This window comes from Notechis scutatus, chromosome 12 (assembly GCF_049901735.1).
Source record: "Notechis scutatus isolate UNSWTSFEM ecotype Mainland chromosome 12, rNotScu1.2, whole genome shotgun sequence".
Classification (NCBI taxonomy): Eukaryota; Metazoa; Chordata; class Lepidosauria; order Squamata; family Elapidae; genus Notechis; species Notechis scutatus.
Window position 1 is genome coordinate 7,630,376 of NC_142020.1, and position 22,511 is coordinate 7,652,886.

At 43.9% G+C, this 22,511-nt stretch overlaps 2 protein-coding genes across 13 annotated transcripts in view; both read left to right on the forward strand.

Annotated features, from left to right (window-relative positions):
* The window catches only part of GLYR1 (glyoxylate reductase 1 homolog), a 32,836-nt gene extending 17,666 nt beyond the window's left edge, over positions 1–15,170 (forward strand). For 8 of the 9 annotated variants that reach the window (XM_026680752.2, XM_026680754.2, XM_026680755.2 and 5 more), the window contains 7 exons: positions 1,954–2,053; positions 3,618–3,728; positions 6,602–6,703; positions 8,284–8,446; positions 9,580–9,759; positions 11,028–11,152; positions 12,128–15,170. In XM_026680752.2, coding sequence (XP_026536537.2) covers positions 1,954–2,053; positions 3,618–3,728; positions 6,602–6,703; positions 8,284–8,446; positions 9,580–9,759; positions 11,028–11,152; positions 12,128–12,202 — 856 coding nt within the window. In that variant the 3' untranslated portion in view covers positions 12,203–15,170. The remainder of the gene's footprint in view (positions 1–1,953; positions 2,054–3,617; positions 3,729–6,601; positions 6,704–8,283; positions 8,447–9,579; positions 9,760–11,027; positions 11,153–12,127) is intronic. The other variant, XM_087973180.1, reaches the window with a different exon arrangement.
* Positions 15,171–17,794: 2,624 nt separating this feature from the next.
* The window catches only part of ROGDI (rogdi atypical leucine zipper), a 29,817-nt gene continuing 25,100 nt past the window's right edge, over positions 17,795–22,511 (forward strand). For 3 of the 4 annotated variants that reach the window (XM_087973187.1, XM_026680757.2, XM_087973188.1), the window contains exon 1: positions 17,795–17,863. In XM_087973187.1, coding sequence (XP_087829313.1) covers positions 17,819–17,863 — 45 coding nt within the window. In that variant the 5' untranslated portion in view covers positions 17,795–17,818. Of the gene's footprint in view, positions 17,864–19,184; positions 19,305–22,511 lie in introns of those variants that run through there. The other variant, XM_087973186.1, reaches the window with a different exon arrangement.

Here is a 22,511-nt window from a genome sequence, read left to right on the forward strand (position 1 = left end):
TCTCTCTCTCTCTCCTCCCCTCCCTCCCTCTCTCTCTCTCTCTCCCTCCTATTTTCTTTCTTTCTTTTTCTCTCTCTCTCTCCCTCTACTTCCTTCCTTCCTTCTTCCTTCTCTCTCCCTCTTATTTTCTTTCTTCAGAATGAAAAGCCTTCTCTCTCTCTCTTCCTCCCTCCCTCCCTCCCTTCCTCCCTTCCTTCCTTCCTTCTTCAAAATGAAAATCCTTCTTCTTCCTTCCTTCCTTCCTGTAAATTGCTTTCATGCCAGCTGGCTAAACTTCACCAAGAAGTTGCATGCATAAAATGAGAATGAATTATCCCTCCCCCGCCCGCCGAACCCTGCCATGACCAATGGTTGAAATTGCTAAAGTAGTGAAAAATAAAATTGCCCAGAGGCTCCCTCACGATCCAGTGAATTTCCTTTTGGATCTAAGTCCTTTGTTTAAAAACAAAACAAAACCCCGGCCTCTTTTCATGGTACACTTCATTGCAAGAATCTGGTGGGAATGATCTTGGAGTTACAGTGAGAACTTCCACCCCTCCCAATGGCTCTTGAGCCACCAGAAAGGACAGGAAGAGGCAGGACTTTTGAATATTCCCGGAAGGGCCCTCTGTGGCATATCTGCCTCCGGGACCTCCTTGTGCTTCCCCCTCTCCTCGAGTGGCAGGAGAGCCCCAGTCGCACTTCCTGTCATGCTGTCAGAAGCAGTTTCCCTCCAGCTCCGCTCGGAGCAAGCTGTGGCCTGCTTGTCGCTGCAGCCATCTCAGGATGTCAGCCCTTTCTGTGTGCTGAAGGGAAACAAACTTTAACAATGAAGGCGTTCAGGTAAACCCTCAAACCCTAGCAACTCTTCAGCTGTCCTGATGTTTTCCTTTAGCTTTGCAGGATGCTCATGGGTGACGTGGTTAGGGATTGGCTTTCCTCAAATCACCTCTGTGAGAGGTGACAGCAAAGAGGGGAAGCTGACCTCCCTTTTTTTTTTTTTTGCAGGTTCCCTAAAGTAGTTTTAATTGTTCTATTCTGGAGTCTGGTAGTCCTTCTATTTTACTAAAAAAAACGTACATAAAACATTCTTAACCACAAGCGCTCTTGGATAAGAGTTCCGCTTGTTAGCAGTGGCTTTCTTATTCATAAGCCCAGAGGTGCTGATAACTGGGATAGTAAGGCTTGAAAGAAGGGTCTACATTACTAGATAATGGTGCACTGCATCATGCTGCACCACACTGGGCTTTTAGTGTGTTGCTTACGCAGCTGCTTGGTGTGCATAGTCCTCTATAGCAAGGGTGTCTCTAACCTTGGCAACTTTAAGCCTGGAGGACTTCAACTCCCAGAATTCCCCAGCCAGCTTTGGGGGATTCTGAGAGTTGAAGTCCTCCCGGCTTAAAGTTGCCAAGGTTGGAGACCCCCTGCTCTATAGTGTGGGATCTTTTAGAAAGGAGTCCTGCGAAAGGATTGAAAACTTCCTGTCTCTTGGGAGCAATTGTCTCTTTGGATGCCACATACGGACTTCTGCAGCAAGCATTTGAGCAGAATTAGATCCCAAACTAGGTGAGGCCACCCACTGTCTGGTTCTGGCCTCCTTTCCCCATTTCTTTTGTTCATGGAAAAATGAGTAGGAAAAGAAGACGCAGTTCTTGCCAAAAGCCCAGTCTGAGGGCCTGCAGTAGTGCCACAGGTGAGTTGAGGCAAAGGGGGAAAGGAAACCGCCCCCAGATGGAAATAAATACCTTTTATGGCCATTTGCTTGCTAATTGTTGTCGCATAGAGCAAGCTGTGGGATCAGTTTGGAACTGAGAGTAATAGATTTCCCTTGGTTTATCCTTGTGCATCATTCTACTTGTTAACTCTGCCTCCATTTCCCTGCATCTTGATTTTGTGAGGTTTGGGGGGGGGGGAAAGGGCCTGCAAATTTCCCCTGCGCAGTGGCCCGCTCTCACCATCTTCTTTCCTACGCAGGATCGGATTCCTTGGTCTTGGCCTGATGGGCAGCGGCATTGTCTCCAATTTAATAAAAATGGGTCACACCGTCACGGTCTGGAATCGGACAGCTGAGAAGGTAAGTTCCATTTCTAGTAAGAAATAAAAGAGTCTTCTGTCAAGGGGGACGAAGCCACAGACCCAATCAAGGAATGCCTTTGGAATTGCTGAGGGGTCACCCAAGCCTGAGATAATGAGAAAACTTCTCCATTCACGAGATGTGAGAAATGTACAACGATATTCTCATCTCTTCTGTGACATTCTTTTCGTACTGAACGATGGACTATGGGCTTGGCTTTATCGGAGAAGTAAGAACGAAGGGAGCCAGTTTGGTGTCCTGGTTAAAGCATCAGGCTAGAATCTGGGGAGTTCTAGTCCCACCCCAGGCATAAAGCCAGCTGAGTGACCTTGAGCTAGTTTCCCCCCTCAGCCCAAGGAAAGGAGGACTTCTCAAAAACCTTGCCAAGGAAATTGCAGCGCCAGGAGTCAGCGCTGACTCAAAAGCACCCACTCACTAGAAAGAGAAAAGACAGCGAACTAAAATGGATGCCTTCTGGCCCACCACATTTGAAATGTTTTTAAGATGGGCTTCTGAACGTGGTAATTGGTTTGACAGCGCCAGCTTACGTTATCGCCAAGATCCTTGTAGCTATGGTAACATTTCCATTCCCTCCATTTCATGGCCCCACCCTCCACCCCCATTTTGTGCTATTTTAGTGGCTGAAAGCAGAAGCTCTGACTTAGGATAGCTCCAACAGCTATGCCCACATCGGTTTGGCGCCATATTCCCCCCACCCCACCCCAAAAAGAATTCTGTTAAGGGTTTTTGTGAGCCTAGGGGACAGGATGAGGCGGTTGGCATCTCTTAAGACCCTCATAATTAGGACATCATCTAAGGAAAAGCCTGCTGTGCCATCTAGAATGATAATGCCACAGCAACAGCTGCTTAAGAAAAGACCTGTGTCGTTTGGGATAGAGCGGCAATGTGGTGGGTCACCTTATTCACCCCTTTGGCATTACTCCAATCCAATAGGTGTCCAAGCCCCTGCTTGTCAATCCAAAGATTGATGGGTGGGATTGGACCCAGGGTCCAGTGCTTTAGTGTCAGAACTGAATCTCCGTGCCATTTCCAGTAGGTAACAGAAAGCTGCCTTCTTGGATCAGCCAGAGTCTGGAGCCCTTTCATAGTTGCTGTTACACAACGTTAACCTAGCTGTTGCCGCAGCTAAGGACATAGACGTAGACTTCCTCGGCCCCGATAAGTTCTATGTGGCTTGCTCTATCCTTGCAAAACACCCAGTAAGCACATCTCCAAAGATACGGTATAACAACCTTTCTAGAAAGGTTTCTAGAAAGCGGAGTAGGGATTTCTTTGTTATCCTGGCAAGCTTCGCTAATTCTCTTCGCTTTGGTTCAGGTGAAGTTACCTGATCCAAGAAGATAGCTTTCTGTTGCCTGCTGGAAATGGCAGAACTTTCTTCCGACCCAGACCTAATTTCCCGGGGTTGAGTTGGGAGGTCTCCCAACTATATAGGCTTTCAGTTCTCAGCATTCACAGCCGTGGCTGCGGTGGTGGGTTTGGGGCCTGTCAGGGTTCCGAGGCTCATTTTAATTCTTACTTTTTGGGTCTGTGGCTTTTGCAGTGTGATTTGTTCATCCAGGAGGGGGCACGGTTGGGAAGGACCCCCGCTGAAGTAGTCTCGACCTGCGACATCACTTTTGCCTGCGTATCTGACCCAAAAGCAGCCAAGGATGTAAGGATTACCTCTTTTTACTTGCATGAGCCCCCTGCTCTGTCTCCCCCACCCCGCCGCCGCCGTCCATCCTTTGCCACAGAGTGATCGTGTCTGCCTTGATAGGACCAGAAATTTCTCAGCTTACCCAGAAATACTACTATGACTGTGAATGACTCTTGAAGGCTTGGTTTACACTTCTCTTAATTTGTACGTAATGGCAGTGCAGAAAGCCTCTTTTGATTTTTAAGCAGAAGTCAAGAGTTTGAACTTCTTCACTGATTTCCTTGTGCGTGCGTGCACAGCCATTCTTTGCTTCTGCAGATAATTACTTCTCCTTTGAAACAACAAGCTTTTCTCCTGGGACAGCTATGAGAACACACGAAAGCATCCTAATTGTCCAAGAGGCCTTGATTCATTCAGCAAAGGAGAGAGAGGAGATGTGAAAGAGGCTTGAAAATTGAGCACTCTCACAGTTTTAACTTTTAACTTGTAAAAGGAGATACGCTCCTTATCCTGGGGAGGTTGAGAAAAAGGGCTTGCATAGTGATGCCTGCTCTTTTGACTGAAGATGAGGCAGCGCATTGCACTGTTAAATATTTATGAAATACTCTTTTGATATTTAGGACAAGGTCACTAGTTTTTCAGTTGTGCGGTGGTCTCTTCTGCCTCACGTAATTGTGCCAAATATTTAATCACTGAAAAGCTTTACTGTCAAATGAGTGGATTAAGTCACCCGTGTGTGTTTGGTTTGGAGTATTTTCAAGTCTGTGGAATTACAGCTGTTGCTTGCTGCAGGCTTGGTTCACATTGCTGTTTCGTTTGGCTTTGCAGGATTATATTGTGTGTGTTTTTTTCTCTCTCACAGCAGTCCTATGTGAGCTTACTTATTCCTGGTTGACATTTGGGGCACCCAGGCTGGGACAATAAAGTTGCCTGAAACCATCAAAAATTGGAACTAAAACTGTACTATTGTAGGCCTCTTGAAGGATTTCAAACCATAAATGCCTTACTCTGTTTCATATTTTCTAAAAATATGATAAGTAAAGATAGCCACAGTTTCTCTGTTTGCTAAAAAAAATCTGAAATGAATATTATTATAACAGCATTATTGGCCAACTGCCAAGAAGGATGGAGGCTTTTGAATTCTCCCAGATTCTTCATTGGCATAAGCTTCATTAAGCATTATGACAATCTCTGGATTATCATGGGGTAGAAATACGGGAAACATATATAAACTAATAGATAGAGCACCCAGAGTCACCTTGAAGAGGAGATGGGCAGCATAAAAAATAAATGAAGAAATAAAATGTGAGCCCTGACATATTTCCTCTATTTAAATTCTGAAGTGTTTTTAATGACACCCTTAAGGGGAAATGCCAATAAAATCTGTTAAATGTTATGAGAACTATGCCATGCCAGGAACTCTGGGATCAAGTGACTGGCAAACACCAATCTGGCCAGTTTTGAACATTCCACTATTTGTTTATACTGGACTCATCTAATGCAGAATGTCTAGATCTAAAGCCTATCTTCTCAACCCTGATGACTTTTAAGATCCATGGACAGCAATTCCCAGAATTCCTCAGCCAAATACTGTTGAAGTCCACAGGTCTTAAGATCAGGTTTGAGAAACATTGAGCTAAAGGGTTTTTGGAGCTTGTGACGTTGTGAGAGCAGTCTGTGGCCTAGGGTTCAAAAGCTCCCCAGAGTATGACAGCAGCAGTGGGAAAAGGAGCCCTGGACACAACTGAATGTGACCTATTGTGTGAGTCAATGCAATTAGGCTTCATTGTGCTGAATTCCTTGCACACAACCAGCTCACGCAAAGGCTAGTGAATTGTGCAAGATAAATCCACCACAAAACCAGGTGAGTGGCCGATTCTATCTAACTCCACTGCAGCTGTGGGGTTAATTTGAATCACGTATCATAAAAGCTGGCTTGCTTATCTCCCTTTAGGACTTGCAGAAATACTTTTGTCTCACCAGATCAATCTGTGAGTCATAGCAAAACTCTGTAGAAGGCTGTCCCCTCCCGTGGACTGGTCTATTTTCATACTTCATTGAATTGGTCTGCTGGTGTAACTAGCGCCATTGCGATGTTGTAAATGAATTCTGTCCTTGTTCTTTCTATCTTTCTGTGTTGTTGCTCAGTCGCCAAGTCGTGTCTCTTCACTACCCCGTGGACCACAGCACGCCAGGTCCCCCCTGTCCTCCACTATCTCCCACAGTTTGGCCAATAATGCATGTTCATTGCATCGATGACACCATCTAGCCATCTCCTCCGCCGTTCCGTTCTTCTTTTCCCTTCAATCTTTTCCAGCACCAGGGTCTTTTCCAGTGACTCCTCTCTTCTCATTAGGTGGCCAGAGTATTTGAGCTTCATCCTCAGTCTGTCTTTCCTAAGAAAGTCTGGGTTAATTTCCTTCGCATGGGTGTATTTAAGACACATTTGCTCACAACCCAAAAAGGCAGTCTGAATGAATCAGTAGGGAAGTTCCACTTGGAGAAGTTTATTGCTGGGCTGCATAAAATCTAAGGTTCCTTCCAAACAGAATGGTTGAGAGGTTTTGAAAGCAATCTGGAAGTTCTTAGAAGTTCTTGATTGGGCCATATAGGACTGTGCAGCCCGGTGTTATCACTGTTTTGAAAACCACAGTGTCTTCTGGCCGAGTTTCCACCAATCTTATCCTAACTTTGAGGGTGCAGCATCATTTTAGCCGCCTGCTAACTTCAGGAGAAAGCCACTGTTAACAGCAGATAGTTTTTGAAGCCTGGGAGAAACTCAGCCAATGACTATATGTGTAGTGCTTGGTAGAAGCCCCTTTGGTATTGGCTAGGTTCGGTTTACTTTGCAGACACCCTATTGCTTTACCCCTCTTCTCTTCCCCCAGCTGGTACTTGGTCCCAGCGGAGTGCTCCAGGGCATCCGTCCAGGGAAGTGCTACGTGGACATGTCAACTGTGGATGCAGACACTGTTACGGAATTGGCTCAGGTAACTGCTAGGTGTGACGGTATGTGAGAAGGACTTTGGGGGATGAGGGTAAGAGATGGCGAGCTAAGGAACAATCAGACATGAGGGATCCTTGATGTTCTCTGAGCTTGGCTGTTTCCTTGCAGACATTTCATTACCCAAACTAGGTAACTTCATCAGTGCTGGTCATCATCACTAGCACTGATGATGTTAGCTAGTTTGGGTAATGAAACGTCTGCAAGAAAATAGCCAAACTGAAAGAACACCAAGGACCTCTCATTTAAACCCTGAGCTACAAATATTATCCTTTATTGGTAGAAATTGCACAAGAAGGATAGGATTCTTTTAACAGAGAAAGATACTTGGGAAGGACCTGTCTATGGATCAGAAATTAAAAGCGGAGAGAGGAAGTTTGTTCCTTCAGGCTTTAAATATTCTGTTAACAGTAAAGGAGAATTAGCTCATCTAGTTGTGTTTCTGGGCTGTCTGGGAGACCTGACTGGATTTGCTTGAAGGGCTTTTGAAATTTTTAATGAGTCAACTTTGTGTACAAAATGCTACTGGTAATCTTCACCACAGAGAGACACACTATCCTTTTTATTTTAAATGATAAATGAAACTGGCTTAACCACCTTTCTCAGTTCTCCCAGGTTTTTTTTTTAATTTGATAGCCCCTTCCTTACAAACAAAATGTGTGCATGAAGACTTGTGTATATTATTGACTGATTTTCAACGCTCATAGTTTACCCCAATTGCAAAACATTCAATACAGATTGCAGCAATACACAAAATCAAAATGTATTATTGTAAAAATCAAAATGAAATGCAGAAAATAAACATCCTTACTCAGAATCGCGGGCGGGAAGAACAGTCTTGCCGAAAAAAATACAGCCTTGGTTTGTTTGCAGACTATTAAAAATATGTTGACTTTAATAAATTACTCCAGGGGATCAGAATACCATAGAGTGAAAGCTGCTTACAGAGAAGGCCTATGTGTCTACATAGATGCCTGCTGTATATCCCTTTACTGCTTTTAGAACTTGCGAAATTTTCCTTTCACGTCTAGTAATCTGTAATTTCCCTCAAGTAGCATTCAGCATACTTTTTTTTGCTATTAAAGAGTTTAGGCTTCATATCACACAGAAGATTAATGTTTGGGTAATACAAGTAGTCCTCACTTAACAATGCTAATTTTTACCGGAAACTCTTGTTAGTTGATATTGACGATCTGTCTGATATTGGCAGTTCCCACACTCCCCGTTGCTGTCAGTAAGTGAGAACCATATGGGTTGTTAAGTGAGGACCTCATACAACCATGACTTCCCACCAGCTTCCTGATTGACTTTGCTTGTGGAACGTTGGCAGGGAAGGTTGCAATTTGTGCTCATGTGACTGTGGGACACCACAGTGTTGTACGTCTGAGGTCTACCACTGGCCTAGCACCATCGTAAGTTCGAACAGTCGCTCAATTAACCAAGGATTATCTGTAACTCTTACTGTATTGTCTGAGTTGGACGGGGAGATTAGCACGACCACCAGTGTCCTTGGCTGATGCAACTTATCTCCTCTGCTCAGAACGGTCCACCTTCTCTTGCTTCCAGGTGATTGTCTCCAGAGGCGGTCGCTTCCTGGAAGCCCCAGTCTCAGGGAACCAACAGCTATCCAACGATGGGATGCTGGTGATATTAGCGGCCGGAGACAGAGGCTTATACGAAGACTGCAGCAGCTGTTTCCAGGCAATGGGGAAGACTTCTTTCTTCCTAGGTAGTTTCACGAAGTGGTGGGGATGCCAGCACTTGTCTCTGGAAGGTCAAAGTGTGAAAAAAACATACAGTTAATAATTCATGGTTCCTTAATGAGTTTCTCCTACAGGATCTCTTTCTGCATTTCCCCCCCCCCTGTGTTAACTCTCATCTTAAGATTACTCTGAGGAACACTTCCAACATCTGTTTTAAAGCAACTTCTTAAGCTACTAACAAAAGTCTGCAAGATTATGATAACTTCACCCAACAGCCAAGTGGGTTGAAGTCATAAAGAGGGAGGAGGCACAACCATTATGTGAACGTCACCTGGAACTGTATTTAGAAATAATACGCTTTTCTCTTTTCCATAAAAATAAAATCCAGCTATTCTCAAACCTACTTATATTGTGGGGGCCAGTTGGTAGTATAGACCAGGCCTAATCCTCCCCGGTGCTATTCTTGACATTATGGACCAACATTTTTAATTGTTATGCACACATACACACACACACATGACATAGTATCCTTTAAAATGGTGTGTGGTTTATTGGGCACGTAGTATATTTTGATTTGTGGGGTCATTGATTATTTGTATATCCCAGTATTGGGGTTCTCTGTGGACATTGGTAAATGTTTGTTAGTATAAATACCTATTAACCCCAAATCTGTGGATCTCTACAGGAAAACTGCAACTCGTCTATAAAAAAGCAAATCTCATTTATACCAGCATCATTCAAGACTTTTGCTATCTGGTAGCATCCTTTTTTAATGTAGTGCATTAGCTAAGGGGCAACCAGTGTAAATAATTTAGAATGGGAGTATTTTGACTAGCCCTTAAGACCAGTAAATTACTATGAAGCTGAAGTCTGAAGAATGGTGAAGCTTACAGAGGTTTTTTGGGGGTGGGGGGTGGGGTGGGGTGGAATTCCTCTATTACCAGCAGAAATTTATTATTGGTCTATAAAAGTAGAAGAATGCATCAGGAGACAGATTGGCAAATGTTATCAAATGTCTTCACAAGGTCTAACATTGTTGAGCAGGTATGGTTTTTTTTAATCCCCATCTCCTTATAGAGAATCTCTCTCTCTCTCTCTCCCTCCCTCCCTCCCTCCCTCCCCCTCTTCCTCTCTCTGCTTCTCTCTCTGTCTCCCATAGGAGAAGTAGGCAATGCTGCCAAGATGATGCTGATCGTGAACATGGTCCAAGGGAGCTTCATGGCCACAATAGCAGAGGGACTGACTTTGGCTCAGGTCACCGGTCAGTCCCAACAGACCCTTCTGGACATCCTCAATCAGGGACAGCTGGCTAGCATCTTCCTGGATCAGAAGTGCCAAAGTAAAGTTCTCCATTCCCTCCCTCCCCTTGATGTAAAAAGGCTTGTTCCTCTCAATCGGGCGTAGGCAATCCAGAATCTTCCAGTTTTGTTCTGACCGGTTCCCATAGTCCTTTGATTTGGGTCATCTTGAGAGGGCCTGATTGGAGTTGAGGGCCTACAAATCAGTGTTTCTCAGTTTTGGCAATGTGAAGAGGTGTGGACTTCGACTCTGAGAATTCCCATGCTGGCTGGGGAATTCTGGGAATTGAAGTCCACACCTCTTAAAGCTGCCAAAATTGAGAAACACGGATCTAGAGATCAGCAAATTGCCTGCTTCTACTTTTGAACTAGCTGTTTGTTGTATTGCAGGGGTGTAAAATTCAAGGCCTGCAGTCCGGATGCAGTCCATGGGGTGCTTAGATCTGGCCTGCAGGGCCGCCCTGGAAACAGTGAAAGACTGGCCCACAGTGCTCTGTGGGCCTCATGGGCTCTTATTTTCACTGGCAGAGGACTGCAGGAGGCTGTCGCAGCTGAAAACGGAGCCCAGAGGGGCCACATGCAGCCCTCTCAAGCTCCATTTTTGCTGGCAGTGTTAGCAAAACAAACTACTAGCAAAAGTGGCATTTCATCACACAAGTGACATTGAGCTGGCCACACCCCTCCCCTCTTCCTGCCCCCCTCCCCCGTCAAACACAACCCTGATCCGGCCCTCAATGAAATCGAGTTTTGACACCTCTGCTGTATTGAATAGCACTGTTTCCTACACCTCCCATAGCCATCCTTGCTAGAGGTTTCCAAATAGTTCCTCCTGGCCAGACATGCTTTCTAACTGTGATAGCGAAGTAGTTAAAGTGGTGGACAGGCCCAGGGAGGCCCGAGCTCAAACCCCCCTGAGTTGCGAAGTTCACCCACTTTGAAGTTTGTGGTTGGGATATATTAAGGGAGATCTCTCTCTCCAGGGCCCTTGCCTTGAGTTCTCAAGGAAAGCAGTTTCTCTCCATGTCTATGTACGAACAATAAAAATGACTGGAATGAAGGGCAGTAGAAAGTAAACCTGTGCTTCTGTACCAAATTGCAATCTTGAAAGTGTGTAAAAGACTTTCAGGGCCAGCTTAGAAAATGTTATCTGTTAGCCTGGATAATTTGGGAAAGGATCACTCTGACCGGACAGGGTCTTGCATGTTTAAATAGGTGCGTTGGGAGTGGCGAAATCTGAAGGGACAAGAGACGAGGGTTGTCAGTAGGGAAAGTGGAATATGAAAACGTAGCTGAGCTTTTCCTTCTCTAGATATCCTGCAAGGAAACTTCAAACCCGATTTCTACCTGAAATACATCCAGAAGGATCTCAGATTAGCCATTGCACTAGGCGATTCTGTTAATCATCCAACTCCCATGGCAGCTGCAGCCAATGAGGTAGGTTTTTTTCCCCCAACCCTATTTCTGTTCAGTCCTGTCTTAAAGGCCGCTTGTTTTGGGATTGTTGGTTGTTGTTGTTTTTGCAAACCTTTAGAAAAGTATCTAAAGACTGGATTGAGATAGTTGTTTTTCAGTCCAGATATTTGACCTTAGCCGCCTCCTTAATTAATTTTAATTTGCTTCCTCCTGGGATATAATTATATGTTTTCTGCATTTTAATTCTATACCAACCAGACTTGCTCTTTGAGGGGGAACGAGGAGTCTCCAAATTTGTTATGTAAAGTTCGGAAGGATCACAAAATAAAGGATTTTATTAAACAGCCACCTGGGATGCCCTCTGGCATAAAATGACAGAATTCACAGATTATCCTTTAGACATTACAGGTAGCCCTCGACTTATGACTACAATTGAGAGCCCGAACTTTCGGCTGGCTAAGTGGGAGGACAGTTAAGTGTATTTTGCCCCATTTTACGACTTTGCTTGCCACAGTGGTTAAGTGAATCGCTGCATTTGTTAAGTTAGTAACCCAGTTGTTAAGTGAATCTGGCTTCCCCATGGGCTTTGCTTGTCAGAAAGTCACAAAAGAGGGTCATGTGACCTCAGTAGATACCCGCTGTCATATTTATGACAGTTGCACGCCCTGGCATCACGTGATTACCCATTGTCAAAATTTTGATCATGTGACTATGGAGATGCTATAAGGGTTGTAGGTGCGGAAAAAACGGTCCTAAGTCATTTCCCCCAGTGCTTTGGTGCTTATGGTCACTAAATGAATGATTGTTAAGTCAAGGACTACCTGTATCTCCTTGCCAAACTGAGTCCCTTAAGAGCAGATTCTGGATCCCCTTTAATTTGTTTGGGCACTTTTGCTGGAAGGAAAGTAAGTGCAGCCGGGGGTGTTTTAAGAGGCTCGTAGGAAGCCACTGATCCTCCTTGGTGACTCGTCTCTTCTCCTCTATTCTCTCCCTCAGGTCTACAAACGGGCAAAAGCGTTGGACCAGTCTGACAATGACATGTCTGCTGTGTACAGGGCCTACATCCACTAGGCTACCTTCTTCTAATTGTTAATACTATGATTAATTATAATGATGAATACTGGGTTTTAACTCTGGACCAGTCCATCTTTCTTTCTCTCTCTCTCTCCTCTCCCCATATTCCCACCACCCATTTTCTTTCTTTCTCTTGTTTTCCTTTTTAATACAAAAAAAAAAAAAAAACAACTTTTTGAGATCTGCCACAAGGACAGTTGCTACAGTACGCCTTCCTGTGCCAGCTAGCTGCAGCAGCAGTAGAAGAGATTGGACCACAGATCTCTTAACCACCCTTTGAGAGTCATAGAATGGAATAGCCCCCCCCCTGCTTGGCTTTAATCCCTGTTCTCATTGTATATGTGTCCCTGGGCATTTTAGGTTCTTTCCAGCTGCTATATATATATATATATATAGGGTTCTCTTGAGCAGTCAGGACCAGTTGTCCCTTTACCTGGGTGGTTTTGACAATTGGGGTGGGATTCTGGCACACCTGTGTTCTTTTTCCTTGGAGAAAAAGATTAGAACAAATGGTGTGTTTGTGCATGTGGGGGTAAATTAATGTAGTTCCCTAACAGAAGAAGAGGTGTTTGCATCCAAGCCTTCTCCATGGAAACAGCTTTTGTAAATGAGAGAACCTGTCTTTTACTTAATTCCAGTTCAAAATGAGCCTCTGACATGCAGGGTGTCTCTACAGGCTCTTAATTGCTAAATGGTTTATCCATTCTTGAATGTATCTGTAAAAAGATTGGACCAGCCTGCGATTCACAGAATGGGCATTTACAAAAAAAAAAGAAGGTGGAACTTTAGAGTCTTCCTTCAGGTTCATCTTGGAGAATTGGCACCCTGAATGTTTGCATCTTTGCTCCTCTAATATTCGCAAGGATGATTTGGGTCTTGAGTGTTGCCCGATAATCAGAAAAACAAATAATTCGATGCAAAAATTGATTTCCATGTTTTTCTTTCTGAAAAGCTAAAGATACTCAATAACGTGAAGTAGAAATCCTGCTTGCAAGTAATGTAATGAAAGACTCAGCAAGCTATGGACTGATAACAGCTTAATTCTTTACTGAAATGACAAAGTAGTCTTAAAATCCAGGAATGTACCAGCATATTCTAACAAAATTGTGACTTTTTTTTCAGTCTCAAAACTCAGTATTAATCTTGAGAGAAAGCCCCTTGGCTCAAAGCTTGGAATGCATACATCAGAAAGGGTTGGAAACAATTCTGGGTTCATGCAGAGACTTTCACACTTGTAGAAACAGAGCTCAAAAACTCAGCACTCAGATACCTAGTCTGCTTAATTGTGCATTTTAGATTGATGAACTTCTCTTGCCAGTATTTAAACTTCCAAAATGCAAATGTGACATCCATCTCTTTGAACCTTGGGTTGATCTCCAAGCTATGTGGATATGCTGGCTCATTCTGAGTGAAGGTGCAGAAGACTCAGAGTTTTAGGTGATATATTAAAATTTTAATTGATATATTAAAAGAGTAGACTTGATCCTAGTCTGCTCTTGCTACAGCACATATTTCTTATGTAGTTTTTTTTCCTTCTGTGGTACAGACAATCCACCGTTTAAAAAAGACATTGGTTTTTGTCCCTGTCCAGGGGTTTTTTCATAGGTCCCAAGAGCTACCTGCTTGTTTTTTCCCCACAGTGAAGTGTATCCTGTTACTGGAAATGGAACTCCTTATGAGTAAGTGAAGCTTTTAAGGACAACTAGTACTTGTTAGGAAGAGCAGATGGGTCTGGGGGAAGATGATCTCATTCAAGATGGTTGTTCTTAATGCAGTAAATTACACCAGGAAGCCACTGTTCCAAAGACCTTCTAAAGCAGAGATTCCAGCCTTGGCTACTTTAAGACCAATGGACTTCAGCTACCAGAATTCCCCAGCCAGCATTGTTAGGGAACTGAATTCTCGGAGTTGAGGTCCATCGGTCTTAAAAGTTGGACACCTGTTCTAAAGATTGTCAGGAAGAGGACAGGGAGATCCTTCTGATATTTTGTGAGAACCTTGCAGAACTTGAACAGAAATAGTTCCCAGAATATTTTGTTTTGCCTCCCTAGCAAAAATTTAAAAATCCAAATGGAACTAGGAGTGTGCAACTACAGCGTAAGAGAACTGCAGCGTCTTCCATTCAATCTCTCTCTCTCTCTTGTGGTTTCTCTGTCAGGGAGAGGAAATATCTACTGAAGGGGTGTGGTCCTTTCTACAGTACTGCAGAGTTAGTGATGTGGGGGGGGGACAACAGCTCAAAACGCTAACAAGAGCTTGTAACTGCTGGCTCATCTCATGCCTTTTGAGAAGCACACCCTTGTTTTTTTTTTTTTTTGTTTTTTTTTGTTTGCAGCCAAACAGTAGTTTATGTAAACTGGGTTTTGTGGCATCCAATTTTATGGGTTAAAGCATCCATTAGTCTACCAGTTTTATATTTGCAATATATTTGCTGGTTTTAAGGTGCCATGGGACTCCTTTCCTACTCAGCCTTTCTGTTCTAAGAGCCAGCTTTGATCAATTCTCAGTTGGGGTGTCCTTAAAGTCAAACTGGCACAGTGGCGCAGGAGGGGAAGCGTTTGTTACAAGAGAATACGATGGAACTGGCTTAGTCATTGTTGTCTTAATATTGTTGACAATACTGTAAAGTTTCTTTTTTTAAAAAAAAAATGGGATTTCTGTTTTAGCAGTTGCTTTTTTGTTGTTGTTCCCTCCTTTTTCAAGATAAAAAGATATTTACACTTGTGGAGAGCTTGTAAGAAAAAAGCTGTTTCTTTTGATTCCTTCTCCTTTGATGAATGATCTATAGGTAATTAAGGTTGTGAATTTTTTATTTTTATTTTTGCCTTGTTTTTAATTAATGTTTTGTCATTCAGATAGGATGTGTGGTGATGATTAAATGGCAAACACAGACAAAATGATTTTTTTCTTGTGCAATTAACAAAGCTACTGGCAAAAGAAAATAAAATTTTTCTTGGTAACACAATGCTATTTGTTGCTCTAAAGTATTCTTCTTTCCTAACTGCAAGAATTAGAATATGAATCTCCCACTCCCAAAACACAAAAATGGTAATAGGTGCATTAGGCAAGAGTATAAATTTAAATTGTTGGGACTATCATTTGTGTATAACTTCAAGGGTAAGGGAATGGAGAAAGTTTAGAAAGGATGAATGCCATTAATAAAAGTTGAAAATATACTGCAAAATTTAAAATTTGATGGTGAGACTGGAGGGTGTACAGAGATTTGTAAAACCAACTCCTGTTTAATCATCAGCGTTTACAACATACAGTTTCCTTTGCAATGACAACAATGTAGTTTATTTCAGCAGTATTGTTTGAAATATTAGGAAAAAACAGGGCTAAACTCTTTAACATTTGAAATGAGTTGGGAAGAATTGAACTGTTTGTTTATTTTGCAGGGTGGATAGGAAGAGTTACAGAATTGACCTGTTGACCTTGTTCTTTGTTCAAGTGGTTATATTAGAACAAAAATGAGAAAAAATATATCCAGTATTTATGTATTTATTTATAAACATTAGAAAATAAAATCATTTGCTTATTAAATAATTAGCTATGTTGAATAATAGTGCTTTTCTCTATTTTGTCATTTTGTTCTTGAGCCAACACACGAATTAAAAGTGGAGTTAATTGGCTTACGATTGGTTCATGATTATTCAGACTTTGCTTTGCAAATGCGTATGCTTTTAAACGAAGTGACGTTTGAAACAACTTTGAAGGAAAATACTGTCTTCATAATACAAAAGATACTAAGAGGATGGAATGTAAAAATAGTTGTAGGTGGGTTTTTTCTGTTCACAAATCTCATTTAGAAGATAAAATATTGACTAACCTTGTTAAAATAGGGCCCAAAAGATAATCCTGTGTATATATAAATGTGCTAATATAAAATAAAAATAAGGAAGCTTGACATTGCAGACATAGTTCTTTAAAGAATAACAACTTATAAAGAAGGAAAAGCAAAACACTATTTTGCTCCAAAAAACTTACATCAAAGATTTGCTTATTATTTGTTGTTACCATGCTATGCTTCAAGGATCCTAAGCGAAATTAACATCGGAACAATACAGGTAGTCCTCAATTTACGACCCAAAATTGAGCCCAAAATTTTTATTGCTAAGTGAGAAATTTTTGCCCCATTTTATGACTTCTTGCCACGGTTGTTAAATGAATAGCTGCAGTTGTTAAGTTAGTAACACAGTTAAGTGAATCTGGCTTCCCCATGGACTTTTGTCAGAAGGTCACAAAAGGGGATCATGTGACCGTGGGAGACTACAACCGTCATAAATATGAACCTGTTGCCAAGCATCCGAATTTTGATCATGTGATTATGGGGATGCTGCAAACGATCATAAGGGAGAAAGATGCTCACAAGCCCCTTTTTTTTTCAGTGCCCTTATATCTTCAAATGGTCACTAAGTGAACTGTTAATAGGTTGAATACACCTATATTTGCATACCATGCCAGTAAAACGGAAGTGGATGCAAGAAATTGACATCCCTATGTTAACTGGGCCAGCCGGTTCCCCAATGTTGCACACACACCCTAGTCTAGCGAAGAGAAGGACATGGGGAGATAGGATAACAAGTCTTCCAATATTTGAGGGGCTGCCATAGAGAGAAAGGGATCAAGCTACTTTCCAAGGCACCCGAAGGCCAGACAAGGAATAATGAGATACTCAACCTGGAAATAAGGAGAAACTTTCTGTCCGTGAGAACCATCAACCCATGGAATAGAAGTTGCCTTTGGAACTTCATCACTGGAGGCTTTCAAGAAGAGACTGGACTGCCATCAGTTGGAAATGGTGTAGGGTAACAGATTGACAAGAGTTAGAAGGGACCTTAGAGGTCATCTAGTCCAACCCCCCCCAAGCAGGAGACCCTATACCAGGGCTTTTCAAACTTGACAGCTTTAAGACTTAGACTTCAACTTCATGACTCCTCCAGTCATGTTAGCTCAGGAATTATGGGAATTGAAGTCCACAAGTCTTAAACTTGCCAAGTTTGAAGACCCTTGCCCTACACCATTCTGCTTGGGGGGGGGGGGGTGTTGGACTAGATGACCTCCAAGGCCCCTTCCAGTTCTGTTAATCTGTTAACATCCCCACTCCAGCCATTGCGGCGGATGCAATTTGGGAGAAAGGCGGCCAGGACTAATTGATGTTTGCCAGCAACCTCTTCTTTTCCCCGGCTGCCGCAGAGCATCTACAGTTGGGGAGGTTGGTGGTGGGGGAGGCATAGGACATTCCTCCCCCCCCCCCCACCGAATGCAATGGGGCGCCGGGAGTTTTCCAAGCCCCCGGAGGCGGAGAGCCCCTCGCAGGCTTGGAAAAACCCCGGCGCCCCATTGCATTCGGGGGTGATGCTGGTCCTCAAACCGCCCCCCCCTCCGCTCCGCAGCCTTGGCCAGCGCTGAAAAGCTTGAGCGGCCAGGCGAGAAGGGGGAGGAGCCTCAGAGGTATCTGGGCGGGCCCAGGGAGCGACGCGCGTCCAATGAGAGCGCCCGCGTCGGCGGCGCTCGCCCAATGAGGAGCGCGAAGGGGCGGGAAGCCAGCCAACGCCTCGGCGCTGTGGAATCCGTGGTGTTTCTCTCGCTGGCCCGGCGGCGGCGACGGGGATGAGGATGGCTGCCCTGGCGAGCCCGGCCGAGCGGGCAGTCTTGGTAAGCTTCCGAATCCAATGGCGGAGATGTCCGTGTGTTTGTGGGGTGGGGGGGGGGCGGGGAAAGGAGGAATTGAGAGAGCGCGTGACGTCATTGAAAGAGTGGGGGCGGGCGACGTCACTGCCCTTCGCGTGACGTCACCGGGCGACGTCGCTGCCCTTCGCGTGACGTCACCGGGCGAGGTTCTTGGCGCTTGTTTCTTTCGCACTTTGGGGGTGGGGGAGGAGGGGACAGGAGGGGCGTCGTCGCTTGCAGGAATGGCCCTTTGAGGTCTCCCTGACAACCCTGCGAGGTAGGCCAAAGGTGGAAGCCGGGTTGGCTCGGATCTGGGTTGGTTGCACCAGCCAGGGTTGCTTTGGTGTGTGTGGGGGGGGGGTTTGCTTTGCAACCGGGGAGGGGGTTACAATTCAGCCCTGGATTTGGGTCCAAAGCACCAACCCTATTTTAAAGCAATGGGGTGGGAATCTGGGCTGCTGAAATCCGGACCACCACCAGGGGGCAGCAGAGCTCTCCCTCTCCTTCGGGTGACCCTGGGCTGCTGGCTCCTCTGCAGCTTTGCAGCCCCAGATCCAGAGCTGTCCCAATGCAATACCAGGCGTAGTCGTATTGTGAGTCGCAGTCCTCAACTTACGGCCACAATCGAGCCCGGCGTTTCTTTCGCTAAGTGAAACAGTTAAGTGAGTTTTGCCCCCATTTGACGACCTTCCTTGCCACAGTTAAGTGAATCACCGCAGTTGCTAAGTGTGTCACGCGGTCGCTAAGTGAATCTGGCTTCCCCGTTGACTTTTGCTCATCAGAAAGTCGCAAAAGAGGATCATGTGACCCCGGGACACTGCAACTGTCATACTGACCGTTCAAAGCACTGAAAAAAAGTGACTATTTATGACCATTTTCCACATTTATGACCATTGAGGTCATGTGATCAAAATTTAGGTGCTTGGCCATGACTCATATTTATGAAGGTTGCAGTGCCTTGGGGGGGTGGGTGTCATGTGATCAGCTTCCAAAACTTCCAAGCAACGGGGAAGCCAGATTCATTTCACAACCATGTTACTAACTTGAACAACTTCAGTGATTTCACTTAATGTGGCGAATAAGGTTGTAAAACGGGACCAAACTCACTTAAACCAACATTTCACTATGCAACAGAAATGCTGGGCTCAACTGTGGTCGTAAGTCGAGGAATACCTGTAGTTCAATATACACAAGTATATGCGCCTGGTATGCCTGAATACAGAGGCTCTAAATTATAGACCCATTTATTTGGTATATGCGTTGCATTTTTATTTGAGTTTCCCTTATGCCAGGTGTCAGCAACCCATGGCTCTGGAGCCACATGCGGCTCTTTGGGCCCTCTGCTGTGGCTTCCTGTTGGGTGATCCCACCACTGGCTGGCCCCGCCCCTTGCCTTCCCCTCCCAGTCCTTGCCTGGCCTGAGAAGGTAAAACACAAAAAACAGAAATGAGAGGGAGGGGGAGAGAGAGAGAAAGAGAGATCCATTTTCCACAGGAAACACCAGGAGCCACAAAACCTGGGTAGGCGTGGTGGTGGTGGGTCATGTGACTGGGTAGGAGTGATGTTGAGTTGGCCACGCCCACCCAGGTTTTGTGGCTCCCGGTGTTTTCTGTGGGAATCAGGTCCAAATGGTTCTGTGATGACCCGGGGCATGGCACAAAAATAACAAAGTCCCAAAAGTAGATAAATTCCCTTTAATATCTCCAACTTGGCCCCCAATGTCCAGTTATCCTCGGCTGGAGATCAAACTCTTCCAGAAACAATCTACAAAGGGAAGAAATGCAGTCCGAACCCAAAGTACAGATAAATTAGAAATAAAAAAACCAACACAAACGACGCTGAAGTAATTAACACGACTTCCAAAAGATAATGAAGCGCACACAGTTGGGAGGACTCCAGAACCCAGATAAGACTTGACAAACAAAGACAATTCATGCTTTGCTTCCAGCAAGGTGCTGTGCGCAAACGCCCTTTTTAAATCCTGTTTTCCCAACTGCAGCTAATGAAGGGGATCAGGGCCCTTTCCTCCCCCGTAAACCGTGCAACTCACGTTGCTCCCTTCTCCGTTCCTCCCTGCGTGCCTTAGGATGAAGAGGGGATGGCCTTGGGTCTTCCTCTGAATGCCCAGCCGGACTGTGCCTTTCCCCCCCGTTTCTTTCACAGCCACCGGAGCCACACTCCCACTCCCTGTCAGCTGCTCAATCTCCCCCTCAGAATCAGACTCCAACAAGGGCACGATAGGCTCTTTGAGTGTTTAAGGTTGCAGACCCCTGCCTTATGCCTACACACGTGTGCAATACAAATCAGCTTTTTTCATCAGCTGCACAACTCTATGAAGTGAGTTGGGCTGAGAGTGTGTGACTGGCCCCAAATCTCCATTTCATCCCTAAAGAGTCCTGGCTTCTAGCTTGGTGCCTTAACCACTGGACCAAACTGCCTCCGTATTGCAACTCTTAAGTTGCTGGACTCACAGGTCAACGCTCTCGTGCAGGAATAGCTCCATTAAGCTTTTTAAAATTGCTCGAAAACGCCTTTCTTATATAATTCCCAGGATACTGTGCTAAGGCATATGATTATAATTTTTATCCAAGCTCATCTTTGGTCTTAGAACAGCGGGCTAGTATAATTAAAGCAAAAGCTATAGAAAATGACTTTTCTGTTTGCAGGCTACGCCAGTATACAGTAAAATATAATTAGGAGAGGTCTTCCATGATGTTAAATAGGGGTAGCCCAACTTAACATTGTTTTGGGGTTTTTTGCCCAAATCACTCAAGGCATCTTCTAACAAATGTTCTTTGTGTATTTGGGGGATCTTGGTAAGTCCTGTGTACACTTATCTCTTGCTGACCTCGTTCCTGTTTGAGAATAGACAATGAAAGTACAGTTCACTCTTGTCGTATTTGGACAGAAAGTCCTTGTTTCCTACAGATTAGGAGAGGAACTGCTAAAATTGGCCAGAAGCTTTGGAACAGCGAATTATTTGCTGAAATAATTCATACAGCGAGATAATAGTTAAAGAATGTTGAAGAATTTACGAGGAAATTATTTTTCCCCTATGGCAACACAAAAGGATTTGTTGTTTTCATCTTCCTTTTTTAAAAAAAAAAAAAATCCCGGATTATTTTTTTTTTTCATTTCCATTTTGGGATTTTTTGCAAGTTTTTCATCTGGGTGTAAATCAGGTCTGAATCTGCCTTTTTAAAAAGAAAAAAAAAAGCAGGTTCTATCCTAAGGAGATAATTCCAAATACCTCACTGGTGGGTTATGGTTACAGATAATCCCAGACTTAAGACCGTAATTGAGCCCGGAATTACGATCATAAATTGTGCCAGTCATTAAGTGAGTCACCCAATCTTATGAGGTTTTTTTTTTTACCGTGCCATTAAGCGAATCACTATGGCCATTAAGTGAATGCGATCATTAAGCTAATCCATTGTCTGCAACGGGCATTTTTTGCAGAAACAGGAAATAAATGTCAAAGCAAATGTTCCGATTTTTTTTAAAGTTGTAAATTGTGGTCACAGGACTGCGGGACAGTGCCAAAAGCCAGTTGCTGGCCACCCAAAATATAATCCCATGACTGCTTGGGGAGGGAGGAGCCATCGTGAATCTATGTGTGTGTGTGTGTGTGTGTGTGTGTGTGTGCGTGCACGCACACACACACACGTAGTCAGAGGCAGAATTCTCGATGCCTGTGCTTCGCTACGAAACTATGTGATTGGGCTTAGTTTTTGGGGAGGAAAATAAGGGGGAAAATTTCTGCCTCTGCCTACCAGCATCCGTCGGTATTCATCTGGCTAGCATCCTGTCATTGTGTGAGAGAATTGAGGGAAAACTGAAAGAGTATTTGCTGTGTGAGCAAGAAAGAGACAGCAAGGAGCCTGGGTGTGGCTTAACTCAACTGTTCTGTACTAAAGCTGCTTGCTACACTGAAACTGAACCTCCTCTGTTTGTGTTTTGCATTTGGAACAGATTTCTTTTCAGGTGAGGAGGTGGAGCAGAACTCCTTAGCATCAGAGCATGTTAATAATAATAATATAGGAAATACTCTAAATGCTCTGATGGTCCTTTCGAAAAATCCTTTCTTAGTGAGCACCTAGAAGCCAAGAGGAACATACGTGCCAAATTTCAAGTTTGTAGGATTTACAGTTCTGGAGATTTTGTGATGATCCATGAGCTTTTTTTATAGATTTGGGTTTTTCTTTCATACAATACGTGCTTAACGAACAGTGTACTCTCTAGATCAATTCATTTACACCTCAATCTCCTAATTTCTACCTCTGTTGTCCAACCATTGTTAAAACATCCCAACTTCGAAGATATTCTGTGTCTTCTTTTTCTTTTATCTTCAAGTGTTCATTTCTGCACAGTCCAATATTTTTTTTAATTACATCTTCTTCTGTAGATGTTTCCTTGCTTTTTCAAAGTTGTGCAAATACAATTCTGGCCGCTGTTAAAACATGCAATATCTACTATATATTCTCTTTGTCATATTTCCCTAACAAAAATAGTTCCGGCTTAAAATCTATAATGCTGTCTTAACATTTTTTCATAACCACATACGCATTTTCGCCCAAAATCTTTTTGCCATCGTGAATTTTGATTCTGGGTTGTAAGTGACCTTGGGGAGGTC